The sequence below is a fragment of the Megascapheus bottae genome, chromosome 1 (assembly GCF_031878675.1).
Source record: "Megascapheus bottae isolate mThoBot1 chromosome 1, mThoBot2.hap1, whole genome shotgun sequence".
NCBI lineage: Eukaryota > Metazoa > Chordata > Mammalia > Rodentia > Geomyidae > Megascapheus > Megascapheus bottae.
The window spans coordinates 53,602,424-53,621,262 of NC_143509.1; the positions used below are offsets into that span (position 1 = coordinate 53,602,424).

Genomic DNA, 18,839 nt, shown 5'->3' on the forward strand with positions numbered 1-18,839 from the left:
TGAAAAAGACAGTAAATTATTATGGCAAAAACAGTGAATTAATCTGTTCTGATAACCTTAAACTCTCTGTAACCTTAAACTACTAGGTATCAGGTTTTTTGATCCTCATTTTTCTAATCTTTAATAGATTTGTTGCTGGGCGTGGTGGGTCATGCCTGTAATCCTAGCTACTCAGGAGGCTGAGATCTGAGGATCAAGATTCAAAGCCAGTCCAGGCACAAAAAGGATCTGAGACTCTTATCTCCAATTAACCCCTGGAAAATGGAAAGTGGGACTTGGCTCAGGGGTAAGGCAGAAGCCTTTAGCTGAAGAGCTCAGAGACCGCAAGCGCCCAGGCCCAGAGGTAGGGTGGCAGCCTTGAGCTTAAGAGCTCAAGGACAACACCCAGGCTGAGTTCAAGCCCTGTGACCCACAAAAATAAATAAATAAATAATGATAATAATAATAGATGTGTCACTTTTTATTTCATTTGGGAAAATTACTTAAACTTACCTCAGTTTTTCCATAAAAATAGTTATAAAAATATATAAATGGGCCGGGAGTTTGGCCTAGCGGTAGAGTGCTTGCCTAGCATGCACAAAGACCCACGTTCGATTCCTCGGTCCCACATACAGAGGAAAAAAAAAGCCAGAAGTGGTGCTGTGGCTCAAGTGGTAGAACTCTGACTTTGAGAAAGTCCAAGGACAGTGCTCAGGCCCTGAGCTGAAGCCCAGGACTGGCCAAAAAATATATATATATATATAAATCTACTTCATGGGTGTTGAAGATTAATAATTAGCATTAAGAAGTAATTAGCATTTGGTTAGTGCCAAAGAAAGGTTTAGTATTTACCTGTAAATAATAAGCCTACAGTTATTTAATGTTTATGTGGCATGTTATTTGTACCAATTGTATTAATTGCTTTGCTAGATCTTTAGGAAATGTTGTATTCATACATTAGAATTCATCATTCCATTTCTTTATTTGCAGTTTTTTAATAAATTTTCTTTATCTTCAGAATGAAAATAACCAAGACACGGAGATAGTAGAACAATGGTATTTAAATTTTTTAATGTTTAACTTTTTTCTCAGGGTCAATGACTGTATATTGCGAGTGAATGAAGCAGATGTTCGTGATGTAACACATAGCAAAGCAGTTGAAGCATTGAAAGAAGCAGGATCTATTGTACGATTATATGTAAAAAGACGAAAACCAGTGTCTGAAAAAATAATGGAAATAAAACTAATTAAAGGTCCTAAAGGTATGTAGTAAATCAAACTAAGACAAATTATTAAGAAATCTCCAAGCTAAATTCAGAGTTCACAATTATGAACTTATTTCTACATATATTATAAGATTAAAAATACTTATAGTTCACTGTTATTTTTTCTGGTTTTGTCTCAAGTAGCATTTTAGATTATGTACCTACCCTTCAAGACTACATCATTTGAAAAGTTCATTTGAAAGGTTCTCATTAATAATATATATATATAGTATGTTGCATTTTGATACTGTGTGTATATATTTAAAACCAATCTTTAAAGAAAGTCTGTGACAGACTCTCTTACATCCAGCTAACCACCAAAATGGAACTATAGCTCAAGTAGTAGAGCAGTGTCCTTGATCAAAAAAGCTGAAGGGGACGGGCAAGGTGGGTCACACCTGTAATCCTAGCTACTCTGGAGGCTGAGATCTGAGGATCAAGGTTCAAAGCCAGCCCAGGCACAAAAGGACCTGAGACTCTTATCTTCAGTTAACCTCTAGAAAAGGGAAGTGGGGCTTGGCTCGAGGGTAGGATGGTAGCCTTGAGCTGAAGAGCTCAGGGACAACGCCCAGGCCCAGGAGTAGAGCTTTTCAGCTCAAGGACAGCGCAGTGCCCAGGCTGAACTCAAGCCTCATTGACTCACCAAAAAACAAAAACACTGAAGTACAGTGCCCAGGCTCTGAGTTCAAGCCCCAGGACCTGCACATACCAAAAAGTAAAAATAAGTTCAGGCTGTACTATGGCATAGTGGTAGAGTGCTTGCTTGCCTAGGATGCATGAAGCCCTGAGTTCAATTCCTCAGTACCACATAAACAGAAAAAGCCAAAAGTGGCACTGTGGCTCAAGTGGTGGCTCAAGAAGCTTAGGGACAGGCCCTAAGTTCAAGCTCCAGGACTGGCAAAATTAGTTCATGTGTTTGTTGTATTTAAAGTTTCCATGTCCTTTTTAAAAGGGAACAAAAATCTTGAGCTATTTTTTAAGTAGATGAGTTCCTATTTGCTCTTAGGACAAACCTTTTGTGAATAACTCAGCATTCTGGCTCATGCCTGTAATCCTAGCTACTAAGGAAGGTGAGATCTGAGGATCACAGTTCAAAGCCAGCCCAGCACTAAAGAACAGCACTAAAGAATGTGAGACTCATCTTCAGTTAACCATAGAAAAGGAAAGTGTGGCTATGACCCAAGGAGTAGGGCGGTAGTCTTGAGCTGAAGAGCTCAGGAACAGCACCCAGGCCCGGAGTTCAGGCCTCATGACCTACCAAAAAGAAAAGAAGAAATACTCTTGAAATCATGTATAATGGATAGTGGGTTTTTTGTTGTTTTTTTGCTGTTGTTGTTGTTTTGTTTTGTTTTTGCCAGTCCTGGGCTTGAGCTCAGGGCCTGAGCACTGTCCTTAGACTTTCTCAAGGCTAGAGCTCTACCACTTGAGCCTCAGCACCACTTCCGGCTTTTTTCTATGTATGTGGTACCAAGGAATCGAACCAGGGTCTTGGTGAATGCTAGGCAAGCACTCTACCACTAGGCCAGACTCCCGGCCCCTATAGTGTTTATTTTAACTTGAAATACAAATTAGTGTAAATATAGATTAAGCTGAAAGATTAAATGTAGGCTTACTTTAAATATTTGTAGTATTTGTCATAGCAGTTGCATATATATTAAAATTGGTAAGATGTGATGTGACTTTCAAGAATACTGAAAGATTTCACATTTCTAAAGCCTATTAGTCTTCCCTCCACAAAAAAAAATTATTCTCAATTATTTTTATTTTATAAAAAGATAACTGTTAATAAGTGTAATTGTGATGGAAACAAATTTGAAGCATAATTTTACAGTTTGTATCTCTTGTTTTATTTTGTTGGTCGTGGGGGTTAAATTCAAGGCCTGGGTACTCTGCCACTTTCAGCCATAGCACAACTTCTGAGTTTCTGGTGGTTCATTGGAGGTGAGAGTCCCCTGGACTTTTGTGTCCGGGCTAGCTTTGAACAGCATTTCTCAGATCTCAGCCTCCTGAGTTGCTAGGCTTACATGCATGAACTTCCCGGGAGTTTGGCCTAGTGGTAGAGTGTTTGCCTAGCATGCACGAAGACCGTGATTTGATTCCTCAGTATCACATGTATAGAAAAAAGCCAGAAGTGATATTCTGGCTCAGGTGGTAGAGCGCTAGCCTTGAGAAAGCCCAAGGACAGTGCTCAGGCCTTGAGTTTAAGCCCAAGGACTGGCAAAAAAAAAAAAAAAATCATCTTTAAAGAGTTGTACAAAAGGGTGTCAGTGTTTCAGTTCATTACTTCATCTTGATCAAGTAGATTTTTGTAGATTTTGAAGATTTTTGTGCAACATACATACATTCTTTTCTATCTTGTTTAGACAGTGTGGTGAACTGTGACTTCTAACTTTAGTTATCATGATCAGTTTCTTCCCCCTACCCTTTTAAGTTCACTTTTATTTATTATGGTCTGAAATTATTGTGTCCCACATAGGTCTTGGGTTCAGCATTGCTGGAGGTGTTGGAAATCAGCATATTCCTGGAGATAATAGCATTTATGTAACTAAAATAATTGAAGGAGGTGCAGCACACAAAGATGGGAAGCTTCAGATTGGAGATAAACTTCTAGCAGTAAGTATAACAAATCTGTTGGTTTGTTTTATTTTTCAATCATTTTAATAGCTTCTTTTTCCTAAAAGATATTCAAAAATGAGTGAATTCTAGCCATCTTTTATTAAAAAGGAAAAGTGGCCAGGCTCGGTGGCTCATGCCTATAGTCCTAGCTACTCAGGAGGCTGAGATCTGCGGATCAAGGTTCAAAGCCATCGGGCCGGGAGTTTGGCCTAGTGGTTAAAGTGCTTGCCTAGCATGCATGAAGACCCGGGTTCAATTCCTTGGTACCACATACATACAAGAAAGCCGGAAGTAGTGCTGAGGCTCAAGTGGTAGAGCTCTAGCCTTGAGAAAGTCCAAGGACAGTGCTCAGGCCCTGAGCTCAAGCCTAGGACTGGCAAAAAAAAAAAAAAAGGTTCAAAGCCAGCCTGGGCACAAAAGGACTAGAGACTCTTACCTCCAATTGACCTCTAGAAAAGGGAAAGTGGGACTTGGCTCAAGGGTAGGGCAGTAGCCTTGAGCTGAAGAGCTCAGGGACAACACCCAGACCCAGGGGTAAGATCAGGGACAGCGCCCAGGCTGAGTTCTGAGTTCAAACCCCATAAACCCCCCCCCAAAAAAAGAAAAGTGATTCTTAGTATTAACTTTATCATTTCTTCTACTAGCCCCTCTTTTTCTTTTATTATTATTCTCACTCCTCCTTTGTCCTCCTGTCTACTCCCTTGTTCTATTCTCTCTGTTCCTCTCCACATTGAAAGTTGATTTGGAAAGAGCTTAGCAATACATGAAATTATTTAATCACAATCCTTAAGTTTATGGCATAATATCTTCATTTATGAAGGACTGCCTTTTTTTACTTTAATTAGTTTATAATATAATGAAGAGTAGTAATCACTCCTCAGCTCAAAACTGTAACACCAATAATTTTACAGTAATTTTTATTCCTTAAAATTTATTTAATCAAGTCAAATGCTAGTGGCTCATGCCTGAAATCAGGAGGCTAAGATTGGTGGGTTGGAGTTTGAAGCCAGATAGGAAAGTCCATGAGATTCTCATGTCCAGTGAAACACCCAAAATTGAAGTCAAAAGAAGCACAGGAATAGCACCCAGGCCCTGAATTCAAGTCCCAGGGACCAGGGGAAAAAATGTATCATGGTGGATGCAATGGATTATGCCTATAATCCTAACTACTTGAGAGGCTGAGATTTGGAGGATCTCAGTTGAAAACAAATTTGGGAAGAAAAGCCCAGGAGACTCCTTATTTCCAAACTAACCAGCCAAAAGCAAGGTTGGAGGTCAGGATGGAGTTGGTAGAGCATCAGCCAAGCAAACAGAAGACCCTGAGTTCAAACCCTAGTAATGCAAAAAAAAAAAAAATACACATATGCCTAAATATTTTGCCTAGTGGAGTTTTTAAGTATACCGTACTATATATAGTCTTTTAATACTTTAATCACTCAGTATTGTTAGTTGATACATAACCTATTGCCTATGGCTAAGATTCAAGCATTTTACTTTTTTTTGGGGGGGAGGGGTGGATCATGGGGTTTGAACTCTGCCTGGGTGCTGTCCCTGAGCTCTTCAGCTCAAGGCTACCACCCTACCCCTGGGCCTAGGCACTGTTCCTGAGCTCTTGAGCTCAAGGTTACCATCCTACCCTTGAGCCAAGCCGCACTTCCCTTTTCTAGAGGTTAATTGGAGATAAGAGTCTGGGTTTTTGTGCTCAGGCTAGCTTTGAACCTTGATCCTAAGATCTCAGCCTCCTGAGTAACTAGGATTATAGGTGTGAGCCACCTCAAGCATTTTACTTTTATGTAATATTGCACTTTGACCCTTTACCCAAATTTCATCAGTAATTGCCTTAGTTCATGTTCCCTAGAAAACCAACTTGAAAAAAGTCTAATATGTTATGGTGTTATTGGTAGGTGTGATCTGGAAGCTAGAGTCAGTGAAAATGAAAAAGTGAGGCAAAGAATGAAGGAAAGCCAATATAAGGTAAAATGTTTCTGCAGTGGCTATAATTTCATAAGAAAATGTAGAATATTGCTTGTTATATAGAATAGTTTTCTAGGTATCTAGGGGGAAAAGACATCCTGACTCCTTTTTGTTTCTTGTGTCTTGTTTGTTGTGGTCACTTCCTTGTTACAGGTTAACTATCCCAAAGTTTTTGGATTGTGTTACCCAGTTTCTCTGAGTAACTGACAGGGTGACCAGCTCTCATGTACTGTATCACAGCACTTCATCTGAGCCATAAATAAATAAATAAAAATATAGAGGAGAAAGCTGGAATTTGAATAGTCTAAACTGGGTTGGTGGCAAAGTTATTTCCAGTCTTTTGGTGTTATGAATAATTGTACTAGGAAGAATTGCTATATGTTTTGATAAACAGTTTATTGGATCATTGGGTGTTCAATTAGTAGCATTACTAAAATAAATAAAAACTATTCTATCATTTTCTAAGCCACTTGTAAAACTGTATGTTCTTGTTAACAATATAGATTCTGTTTTTCTGCATCCTCTTTAATACCTCCCATCATTGTAGCAAAGAGACTGAAAAAGAATGAGCAGAACTTGATCTCCTTTTCTTTTTTTTTTTATATCATTTTATTGTTGGGGTGATGTACAGAAGGGTTGCAGTTAGATTCATCAGGACGGGTACATTACTTCTTGAACATTGTTACCCCTTCCCATGTTTTTCTTCCACTTTCCCTCTTCCCACCCCCTCCCATCTTGTTTTTCCCTTACCTTCCCTTTTTCAAATAAACAAGCATATACAATATACCAAGTACCAAAGTCAGATACAGTAGCAACAGGAGATAAACCTTAAGTGGAAAAGAAGAAAGAAGAAATAGCTTTACATAGTACATTGAGAGTAACAATCACAAAGATAAACCTCTTGTTTCCATTGGAGTTCATTTAGCTTAGCATCATCCTATATGAACATATATACACAGCTTTTGAGCTATTGTGATCCTCTGTTAGGAGAATCCTAAACAGATATTAATTGTTACAAATGAGGGAAAGCATGGAGCCTATGTTTCTTTGGGCTTGGCTTACTTCACTTAATATGATTTTTTTCAAGTCTTTCTATTTCCTTACAAATGGGGCAATGGCATTCTTTCTGATGGCAACACAGAATTCCACATCTCCATGATCCATTCATCTACTAAGGAGCATCAGGGTTGGTTCCATAACCCAGTAGTGCTGTGATGAACATAGTTGTGCTGGTAGGTTTAGTATAGCTTTGTTTCTGGCTATTTGAGTAGACGCCCAGAAGTGGGATTTCTGGGTCGTAGGAGAGGTCTATATTTAGCCTTTCTTAATAAAGGCCCAGAAACTCAGCAAATCAAAGAAAGTTTGGAAAAATGGGACTGCATTAAATTGCAGAGCTTATGTATGGCAAAGGATATAGCCAGCAAGATAAATAGGAAGCACTCAGAGTGGGAAAAGATCTTCACTGGCCATACAACAGACAAGGGTCTAAATTATATCTACAGTTCAAGAAATTAAATATTTTAAAAAAACCCTTAAAGAAACAATCATCCCATTAAAAGGGAAGCTAAAGACTTAAAGAGTGATTCTTTGAAGAGTAAATAAAAATGGCCAATAGACACATGAAGAAATGTTTGACATCTCTGTCCTTAAAAGGAATGCAAATTAAAACAATTTTGAGAGTCTACCTCACCCCAATTAGAATGGCCATGATCAAGAAATCTAATAACAACATATGCTGGCAGGAATGTGGCCAGAATGGATCGCTACTACACTATTGGTAGGAGTGTAAACTTGTCCAACCACTCTAGAAAGCAATATGGAGGTTCCTCAAAAGATCTCTTTCTCTAACTTATTCTCTCACAGCTATAATTGCTACTCTTTTTCCCAAGCTACAAATACCTTTTCACCATCACCACTTACACACATGCACTCATACACATAGTCTAAATGGTTTTTTGTATCTACTAGATTTCTCATATTTTAATTTTTTTTATCCCCAGTCCTGGGCTTGAGCTCAAAGCCTAAGCACTGTCATTGGACTTTCTCCAGGGTAGAGCTCTACCACTTGAGCCTCAGCACCACTTCTGGCTTTTTTCTATGTATGTGATACCTAGGAATCGAACCCAGATCCTCGTGCATGCTAGGCAAACACTCTACCACTAGGCCAAACGTCTACCACTAGGCCAAACTTCTGGCCCCTAGATTTCTCATTTTTATTTTTTAATTTTATGGTTACCATGCTTTCCTTTGTACTTTCTTCAAGCCAGGCTTGTTGATTGAGGTCCAGCAATTCATATTTTTTTACCATACCAGCAAAATTCTAATTTTGTCTTGAATGTACTTTTAGTGTAGCTCTTGATTTTATTATTGAACTGGAATTAGGCAATTTTCAAATCTCTTCATTATCCTTCCTGAAAGGTGATATACCTTCTTTTTTTTCTAAACACTTTCTTCACTTTGCCTAACACCCTCTATCTAACTTGGTATTTTTATTACCTCACTAGCTACTCCTTATTTTCCTTTCCTGGTGCTTCCTCAACTCCCTAGCATATTTAACATTGAAGTGATCAAGAACACATGCTTGTACATATTCTCTGCTTTCTCAATGCTCATTCCCAAGGTAGTGTTTTTTAAACTATGGTTGAGCCAGGAGTGTGGCCTAGTGGCATAGTCTTGCCTAGCACACACAAAGCTCTGGGTTTGATTCCTGGGTACCACATACACAGAAAAAAAACAAAAGTAATGCTGTGGCTCAAGTGGTAGAGCACTAGCCTTGAGAAAGCCCATGGACAGTGCCTAGGCCCTGAGTTCAAGCCCCAGGACTGGCAAAAAACAAAAACAAAAAACTATGAGTCAGTACTTTGATCAGTAGTCAAATAACTTTGCTTAAGTCTAAAACGTGGGTGAGCATCCTCTCTTAGTCATACCACTACACATTAATTTTTTTTCTAAGTCTTATTTGTCCTTATCTAATAGTTTATTTTTTAAAAAAATTAATGCCAAAAATACAACATCTATGTGTTTGCTTATGGTTCTGCTAATTGGGTAAGGCTTACCTAAGACAAGTCATCTGTATGTCATGTATTGTCAGTTTGGAGTGGCTTAACTAGTACAAAACAATCTACTTCCAAGTTAGCCTATACAGATATATGGTGAGCAAATTGGTGCCCCCTGTCAGTGGAGAGCTCAACTAGAGCCTGATAGCTAGATGTTTTAATTCTTTAGTGACTTCCCATAATTAAGTATGGCTTCTCATCAATAGTGGCAGAGTCTAGGAATTTCCTTTCCAAGTTGATAAGCTCCAATGTATGACACTTATCAGCCCTCTCTTTTGCATCTCAGTTACTGTATCTAATCTTCTAGAGCTCACTTTATCTCATGTCCGAATCCTAGCCACCCAAGATTTACAACCAGATTTGATGGATACATACCTAAAATCCCAGCACTCAAGAAGCTGAGACATGAGGACTGTAAATTCAAGGCCAACCTATTCTACCAGCCTTGTCTCAAATTAAAAAGAAAAAATCTACATAGGAAGTAATTCTTACAGGTTATGAATACCAAGATGGATGGTTTATATCAGGCCACCAAAGGAACAATATGCAGATGCAGACAGTCTTCATTTGCAAAGTATAGAACCATAAAACACAGTGTCAACATGTGTGGAAATGTAGCAAAGAAATCTTTCCCCAATATAACTGAAATAAGCTAATAGAAGTCTAAAAATAAAGATAATAAAAACTACTATTTTAGTACACTGTAATTTAAAACAAGAATACTTTCTTTATTAAAAAATTATCAAAGAACATTCTAAACCCAAAGCAAGCAGAGGAAGAAAGTAGCTAAGACTAAAGCAGAAATAAATGAAACAGGGAAGAGGAAGGAAGGGAGGGAGGGGATTCTCAGAAAACATCAGCAAAATAAAGAAGCCTTTAGCTGCACCAGCCAAGAAAAGAAAATTAAAGCATCTAAAAGCAGAAATGAAAAAGGAAATACAAGCGAACACTATGGGATCCGGAGCATGGCCTAGTGGTAGAGTGCTTGCCTAGCATGCACAAAGCCCTGGGTTTGATTCCGGTGTACCACATACACAAAAAAAGCCAGAAGTGGTGCTGTGGCTCAAGTGGCAGAGCCTTGAGAATGCCCCAGGACAGGAAGAGGAGGAGGAGGAGGAGACAAATGGTTCTGTACCAACATATTAGATTATCGAGATGAAATTAAATTTCTTTAAGGACAAACAATACTACTACATTCAGTGGTATACTGTAAATTCTAGCTAGGTGAGTAAGAATCAAAACAGGAAAAACATTCCAGGTAAAAGGAAAATGAATGGGGTGTGAGTCGGTGATTAAGCTCTTGTATATAATGTAAACAATCTTGAGTTCTGTCCTCAGCAACAGGCAATGTAAAAAAGAAAATATTCTCAGATGATGCTACATTTATATAGAAAAATCTTAAAGAAGCTACTATTAGAACTAATATAAATGTTCAACAAAGATGTTGAATACAATGTCACTACCTAAAAGTCAATAATACTTCCATATAGATCAGAAAAATGGTCAATGTGTACAAAAACAACTCCTGATATCACAGACAAAAAAAATGAATATTTTTGTCCCACAAATCTTTCCTTTATTTCCACAACCATTATTTCCCCTATCTTTTGGTGTAATCATTTATAACCATGTTTGGTTTTGGTTTTGTTTATTTGCCTGTCCTGGGGCTTGAACTCAGGGCATGAATATTGTCCTTGGGCTCTTTCCTGAAGGCTAGCTCTCTACCACTTGAGCTGTAGCAGCACCATTTCAGGCTTTTTTCTATGTATGTGGTACCTAGAACCTGGGTCTTCATGCATGCAAAGCAAGCACTCTACCAGTACGCCAAACTCCCAGCCTGAATCTCTTTTTTTTTTTTTTTTTTTCCCCCAGTTCTGGGCCTTGAACACAGGGCCTGGGCACTGTACTTAGGCTTTCTCAAGGCTACTACTCTACCACTTGAGCCACAGCACCACTTCCAGCTCCTTTTCTATGTATGTGGTACCAAGGAATCAAACCCGGGTCTTCATGCATGCTAGGCAAGCACTCTTCCACTAGGCCAAACTCCCGGCCAAATGAAAGGCTTTAAAACTCATGTTTCTGGGTTTTTTTTCCTTCCAGGTGAATAGTGTGTGCTTAGAGGATGTGACTCATGAAGAAGCAGTAACCGCCTTAAAGAATACATCTGACTGTGTTTTTTTGAAAGTAGCAAAACCCACAAGTGTGTATATGAATGATAGCTATGCATCGCCTGATATCACCAACTGTAAGTCTGTTTAAATTTATCTTATTTCTTTGGTTGACATACTTTAATTTTCCCAATATAATAGAAAAAGTTTAACAACATAAAAATACTTTAAAAGAACTATCAAATGTCTCTATCTAATCATTTCTAAAAGTCTTAAGTCAGAATTTCATTTTGAAAAGGTAAGATTATTTTCCACCTTTAAAGCATAGATTCTCAAGCTTTTATGTAACAGTTACCAAAGAGTATTTGCAAGGCGTGCACAAGGTTTTGTTGTTGCTGTTGTTGTTGTTTTGTTTTGTTTTGTTTTTGTCAGTCCTGAGCCTTGGATTCTGGGCTTGGAGCTATCCCTGGGCTCTTCAGCTCAAGGCTACCACCCTACCCCTTGAGTCACAGCCCACTTCCCATTTTCTAGTGGCTAATTGGAGAGAAGAGTCTCACGTTGTTCGTACCTGGGCTGGCTTTGAACCTGTCCTAGGATCTAAGGAATGGAACCTCCCCAATATAATAATAATTTTTTTTAATAAAAGGAATGGAATCCAGGGCTTCATGCATGCAAGGCAAGCACTCTACCACTAAGCGACATTCCCAGCCCCTTAGATAGGCTGAATAATATTTAGAAAATGATTCATTTACATGGTTAAATAAATCAATGAGCTGACAATAAAGATGTATGATAACAATACATAGATCCCCAAATGCAATTTATATTCAATTTATAATAAATAGTGGTAGCAACAAATTTTATTAAGTTTTAAAATTAGAAACAGTGCCAAGTTTAAAAAAATCATAAATTTTTTTTGGCTGGGAGTTTGGCCTAGTGGTAGAGTGTTTGCCTATCATGTACCCTACCACATAAACAGGAAAAAGCTGGAAGTGGTGCTGTGGCTCAAGTGGTAAAGTGCAAGCCTTGAGCAAAAGAAGCTCAGGGACAGTGCTCAGACCCTATGTTCAATCCCCAGTACTGGTAAAAAATTAACCAATTAATTAATTAAGCTAACAAAGGATTATTTGGATCAAAGAGAATAACCTGCTTAGTTAAAATTATGTTTTCAATTCAAATAGTTGTACAAGTTTCCATTTAACATCCATTTATGTGTAGGGTACGTACTTACTTACTTATTTATTTATTTATTTGCCAGTCCTGGTTTTGAGATCAGGGCATGAGCACTATCCTTGGGTTTTCTCAAGGCTAGATAGAGCTCTACCACTTGAGCTACAACACCACTTTCAGCTTTTTCTATGTATTTGGTACTGAGGATTGAATCTGAGTCTTTGTGCACGCTAGACAAACACTCTACCACTAGGCCAAACTCCTGAACCTTAGAGTATATTTTTTCTTTTCTTTTTTCTTTTTTGGTTGATCATAGGGCTTGTAGTCTGGGCCTAGATGCTGTCCCTGAACTTTTCAGCTTAAGGCTGAAAAGGGGCCTGGACATTGTCCCTGAGCTCTTCAGCTAAAGGCTACTGCCCTACCTCTTGAACCAGATTGCCACTTTGGTTTTCTAATGGTTAATTATCGGTAAGAGTCTCACAGTCTTTCGTGCCCAGGCTGACTTTGAACCACAATCCTCAGATCTCAGCCTCCTGAATAGTAGGATTATAGGTATGAGCCACCATACCCAGCCCTAGAGTACATCTTGATCAGAGTCACCACTCCATCATTCTCTCCTGTCTCTTTTATACCTATTTCATACTTGCCCATCTAAAGTTCCTGAGTTCCATCTTTATATTTAAACATTGAGCATTGTGATTGTATTTGCTCTCCCAGTCCTCTGTATTCATCTGCTGCCCTTTTCTTAGCCCTTTCCCTTTCAGTGAAGACATGTTTTAGCTTCCTGATGTTTAGTTAAAGTATTTTCACTGTTCAAAAGGAACATGAAACCTACCTCTATAAATACCATACAGTTAGTTTAATCATGTATATATGCATATGATTCTATGTGTTTTCATATGTTATATTTTAGATCTAACTTACACCTGCAAGGGGGAAAAACACACCATTTGTTGCTCTAACTTACTTTCCACAATATGATTTTTTTTCTAGATCTATCTATGTTTCTGAAAATGCCATGTTCTTTTACCTGGTGGATAAAATTCGTGTGTGTGTGTGTGTGTGTGTGTGTGATATCACAATTTTATTTTATTGGTTCTGAGGCTTGAACTCAGTCTGGCACTGTCCCCTTAGCTTCTTTGCTCAAGGCTAGCACTCTACCACTTGAATTTTAACTCCACTTCCTGCTTTTTAGTATTTGTTAGAAATAGAAGTCTCACAGACCTTCCTGTCTAGATTGGCTTGAACCATGATCATCAGTTCTCAGCTTCTTCAGTTGCTAAGATTACAGCCATGATCCACCAGCACTCAGCTCATCACTATTTCTTCATCTATTCATCCATTGTGGGACATCTGAGATGTTTCCATAAGTTGAATATTGTGAATAGTGCTGCAGTGAACATGGGTATACTGATACCTCTGTTGAATCTTAACTTACTATCTTTTAGATAAATGCCTAAGAATTGTATCCTTGAAACACAGTGTAATTCTATTTTCAGTTTTGGAAAGAATTTTCATAACTGCTTACCTTCCCACCAGCTTTATGTTAGGCTTCCTTTTCTTCCATGCAAACTCATTAGCATTTGTTATTGCTCTTATTCATATATATATATATTTTTTATTTTTTTTTTTATTTTTTTTTTTTGGTGGGACATGGGCTTGAACTCTGGGCCTGGGTGCTGTCCCTGAGCCCTTCAGCTAAAGGCTACTGCTCTACCCCTGGAGCCACAGCCCTACTTCCCATTTTCTAGAGGTTAATTAGAGGTAAGTGTCTCACGATCTTTTGTGCCCATTGAACCTTGATCCTCAGCTCTCAGCCTCCTAAATAGCTAGGATTATAGGTGTGAGCCACCACGCCTGGCTATTCTTACAGTCTTTTTTTTTTTTTTGCCAGTCCTGGGCTTGAGCTCAGGGCCTGAGCACTGTCCTTGGACTTTCTCAAGGCTAGAGCTCTACCACTTGAGCCTCAGCACCACTTCCGGCTTTTTTCTATGTATGTGGTACCGAGGAATCGAACCCTGGTCTTCATGCATGCTAGGCAAGCACTTTAACCACTAGGCCAAACTCCCGGCCCTATTCTTACATTCTTGATGAAATAAAATCACAGTGTTGCTTTTTGTTTGATTTGGCTTTTGTTCTAATACTGTCACCCAAGTCAGAACATCTAGCTCTCGATTGGCTTTTTTATTCAAGGTTGGCACTGAACTGCATGAGCTACATACACCTCCACTTTTGAGTTTTTACTGGTTAATTAAAGATAAGAGTCTCATGGACTTCTTCCCAGGCTGGGTTTGAAATGCAATCCTTAGATTTTTTTAATTTATTTTTTATTATCATGGTGATGTATAGAGGGATTACAGTTACACTCATAAGGTAGCAGGTACTTTACTTCTTGAACATTGTTACTTACCCCTTTCCATGTTTTTCTCCCATTTTCCCTCCCTCCACCCCCTCCTAAGTTGTAGAGTTCATTTCCAACATGAATCTCCAGATTTCAGCCTCCTGAGTAGCTAGGACTGTAGGCACGAGCCAACGATGTCTGATTTTAGTGTTGTCCTAATTCTCATTTTTTTATGACCAAGGATGTTGAGCATTCTTTATGAATCTATTGGCCAGTGTATTTCTGAGAAATATCTGTTTAGCTTCTTTGACTGTTAATTGGATTATAGAATCTTTGGGGGTTTTTAAGTTCCTTGTATATTCTGGTAATTAGACACTTGTCAGAGATATAGCTAGCAAAAGATCTATTCTGCAGGCTATATAGTCACTAAAAAGAGCACTGAGTTCAAGCCCTGGTACTAGTGGGGGGAATAAATAAGTAAATGTATATGTTTATATAGAGATATAGATAGATTATATATATGTGTGTGATATCAGAGCCACAGGAAATAAATAGGTACAGGCGTCTTTTAGATTTAACTGGCACCTGTACGGGGGGGGGAAATGCACTCACTGTTTGTTGTTCTAACCAAAGCAAGGTGATGAAAATATAGATAAACTTGAAGATATTGTACCCATAAACTAAAAACAGGTTTGTTATTCATGAAGAAATTTTATTGGATCTAAGAACATAATTTGTCCAACATAAAAAATAGTTTTGTATTGCATGCCTTCTCACTTAATTTGTGTTGTTTTCAGCAAGAAAGCCTTATTAAACTTAGGATTTGCTCCCTAAGTTTTTCCCTCTGACTTAAAGCTCATACTTACTTTCCTCAAACTTTGCAAGACTTGGGTCATTTGTTACTCTAGGAAAATGAGTTGGTCTTTGTTCTTCTAATTATCACAGAGACCTTTTTGGATATAAAAATAGCATTGTTTTAATCTGATCTTTCTTTGAGCTATGATTTGTTTCCTAGGAACATTAATATTTAGTTCCTGTTGACCCAAATAAAGCCTTGCATGTGAGTTAACCTGTTCCCAAAAGTTACTGAATAAAGAAGCAATTCAGATAAGACAGGAAAAATATAGCATTATCTGTTTTGAGCATTTGGTAAAATTTCTTGATTAATTGTCCAGCAACTTTATCACAAAGCATCAAAAAAGTTAAATATTGCCTTCTCTGTATTTTAATGCCTTTATAAGCTGCAGCTGAAATGTTTTTTAGGTCTTTAGAAAGCATATTCAGAAGTAGCATTGTGGGCTGGGAGTTTGGCCTAGTGGTAGAGTGCTTACCTAGCATTCAGGAAGACCCTGGTTTGATTCCTTAGTACCAGACTGATGCTGTGGCTCAAGTAGTAGAACACTACTCTTAAGAAAGCCCAAGGACAATGCTCAGGCCCTTAGTTCAAGGCCCATGACTGGCCAAAAAGAAAAACCAAGGGGGAAAGGGAAGGGAAAAATTGTGTCTGTTTCTAGCTTTGGCTGTAATGATGATTATTATTGGTTTTATTTGTTTTCTTTTTTTTTTCTTTTCCTAGCCTTTCCACTCTTTTATGGTACGTTAAAAAGAACAAATAATTCTAACCTTTGGGATGACAATTCTGAGCTGATTTGTGGATATGGGGGGGGGGGGTTGTTTGTTTTTTGCACCTATTTTAAGCTTCGGGTTTTCACAGTTATTTGTTCTCTTTCCAGCATGGGCTTCCAGGCAGGAGTTTTGGGGGACTATGCATATACTCTTTTTCTAAAAGCCTACAAAGATTAATTTTCAGAACAGTTATTGAATTTCAGATTTACTTTTCTTAGTCTTTTCTATAATAATCTGTAAAATAAAAGTTTTCTTGGATTTCAATATACAGAAAATGTAAAATTTCTTTCTAAGTTGTATTCTCAAAAGAAAGCAAATGGAATAAATTTGTTTTATTAATCAAAATATTTCAACTGGATAATATCTAAACTAGTTTGTATGTGGAAAGTAAGCTTATTATAGTTTTATAGCTGATAAACCTTCTTCTAACCACAACCTGATACTAATATTTATGAATGTGAATTTTACTTTTAACTTTTAAGTTTCTATGAGAACTAATGGGTGGATTACATAATACATATATATTTTCCCTATTTTCTTCTTTTTTTTGAAGCTTCTTCTCAACTTGTTGATAACCATGTTAGCCCATCTTCCTACCTGGGCCAGGCACCAGCATCACCAGCCAGATACTCACCTGTTTCTAAAGCAGTGCTTGGCGATGATGAAATTACTAGGTAAGGAATTTAACCTTGATCTTCTTAAAAGAAGCAAGTCAAATAATTAAATGGAATTTTTACTAGCCACAAGTTAGCCACAATTTTTAGGGTTAAATTTTTTTTGTTGTTGTTGGATGAATTTTTATAACCTTTTTCATTGTAGAGATTTTCATTGTAGTCTGATATAGAAAACTGTTTATATTGCAAATACATTTCAACTATTTTTTTAAACCAGTCCTGGGGCTTGAGTTCAGGGCCCAGGCACTGTCCTTGGGCACTCTGCCATTTGAGTCAATGAACCAGTTCTAACTTTTTCAGTGTATGTGGTACCAAGGAATCAAGCCCAGGGCTTCGTGCATGCTTGGCAAGCACTATCACTAGGCCTCGATTCTAGCCCGTAGGTAGTAATTCTTTTTTATTTTATTTATTTATTTATTGTGTGTGTGTGTGTGTGTGTGTGTGTGTGTGTGTGTGTGTGTGTGTGTGTGTGTGTGTGTGTGTGTTTTGGGACTTGAACTTGGCCTGGGTGCTGTCCCAGAGCTCTTCTACACAAGGCTACTGCCCTATCATTAAACCAAGCCCCACTTCCCATTTTCTAGAGTTTAATTGGAGGTAAAAGCCTCAGGTCCTTTTGTGGCCAGGCTGGCTTTGAACCTTAATCCTCAGATCTCAGCCTCCTGAGTAGCTAGGATTACAGGCATGAGCCACCAGCCTGGTCTAGGTAGTAATTCTTTAAATACAGGATTATTTGACTTGTTAGCAATGTTGAATACAAAGCAAGTGATAAGAAATTGGGTTTGGAATGAGAATTAGTAAAAAGAATAGTTTTCTTGAGCCACATGCTAGTGGCTCATACCTACTTCTGTCTGTACACAAGAGGCTGAGATCTGAGGGTTACAGTGTGAAGCCAGCCCAAGCAAACAAATTTTAGACATTTTTTTTGTCCAATTAACCAGCAAAAATCTGTAAGTAAAAGTATGACTCAGTTGGTAGAGCAGTAGTATCCTTGAGCCAAAAGTGAGAGTTCAAGGCCCAAAGTTGAAACTGTAGTACTAGCACCAAAGAGGGGGAGGGGAGAGAGAGAGGGCGGTAACCATTCTAAGCTGTTCTTGACAAACTTTTGTTAAGTAGTACTTCTAGACAGATCTTCCATGGGCATTTATTGTTATTTGCTAGCAGTTCCTATTTCAAGAAATAAAGAGAAAAAGTTAATGATATGTCTGGTCTTTAATCTCTGCATATTAAAAAGTAAGTTGTTTCTATTTCCATCTGTATCCTTTTTACTACATATTTTTTGTCTAGAATATTGTATTAGACTTTAACTGTCACAAACCACATCTGTTTCCACACTATTGTGTGAATATTAAGTGGGTTGACTAGTGGTTATATCCTTTTAAAATAAAGTGCATTTTACCACACCCCTGTGGTGAGATAATTAATACAGAAATCTTTTTCCGGGCATTGTTGAGTTCCACAACTTGACCCTAAGCAATCTATCAAAAGTCTTCTCACATTAACCAATCCCAAGAAAACAGTATAGGCCAAGAATTTGGCCTAGTGGTAGAGTGCTTGCCTAGCATGCACAAAGACCTGGGTTTGATTCCTTGGTACCAAATACATAGAACAAGCCAGAAGTGGTACTGTGGCTCAAATGGTATCCTTGAGAAAGCCCAAGGACAGTGTTCAGGCCTCAAGTTCAAGCTCCAGGACTGGCAGGAAAAAAAAGGCAAATAACACACACTTCATTAATAGTTTTATTAGGATAGTGTTCATATGCCGTAAATATTATGCATTTAGTGTGTATATCTCAATTTCATGTGCAGTAAAATATATGTGTTAAAATGGATATTTTAACCATTTCCTAGTGTAAAACTTAGTTCTTAAATATATTCCAAGTATTGTGCCACAGTTACCACTGGCTCTTTCCAGAATCTTTTCATTATCTCTGACAAACTCTATAACCATTAAGCAATCCTGTCCAGCTTTCTTCCAGTCCCTGATTGGGATTGATATATGGTTAGATTCCAAATAAAATTGCCAAAGTATTT

General features: G+C 38.0%; 1 protein-coding gene across 20 annotated transcripts in view; it reads left to right on the forward strand.

Moving 5' to 3' along the window:
* Positions 1-18,839, forward strand: part of Dlg1 (discs large MAGUK scaffold protein 1) — a 181,431-nt gene that overhangs the window by 110,947 nt on the left and 51,645 nt on the right. For all 20 annotated transcript variants that reach the window (XM_090344160.1, XM_090344162.1, XM_090344163.1 and 17 more), the window contains 4 exons: positions 1,072-1,241; positions 3,721-3,857; positions 10,991-11,135; positions 16,689-16,809. In XM_090344160.1, the coding sequence (XP_090200286.1) occupies positions 1,072-1,241; positions 3,721-3,857; positions 10,991-11,135; positions 16,689-16,809 (573 nt within the window). The remainder of the gene's footprint in view (positions 1-1,071; positions 1,242-3,720; positions 3,858-10,990; positions 11,136-16,688; positions 16,810-18,839) is intronic.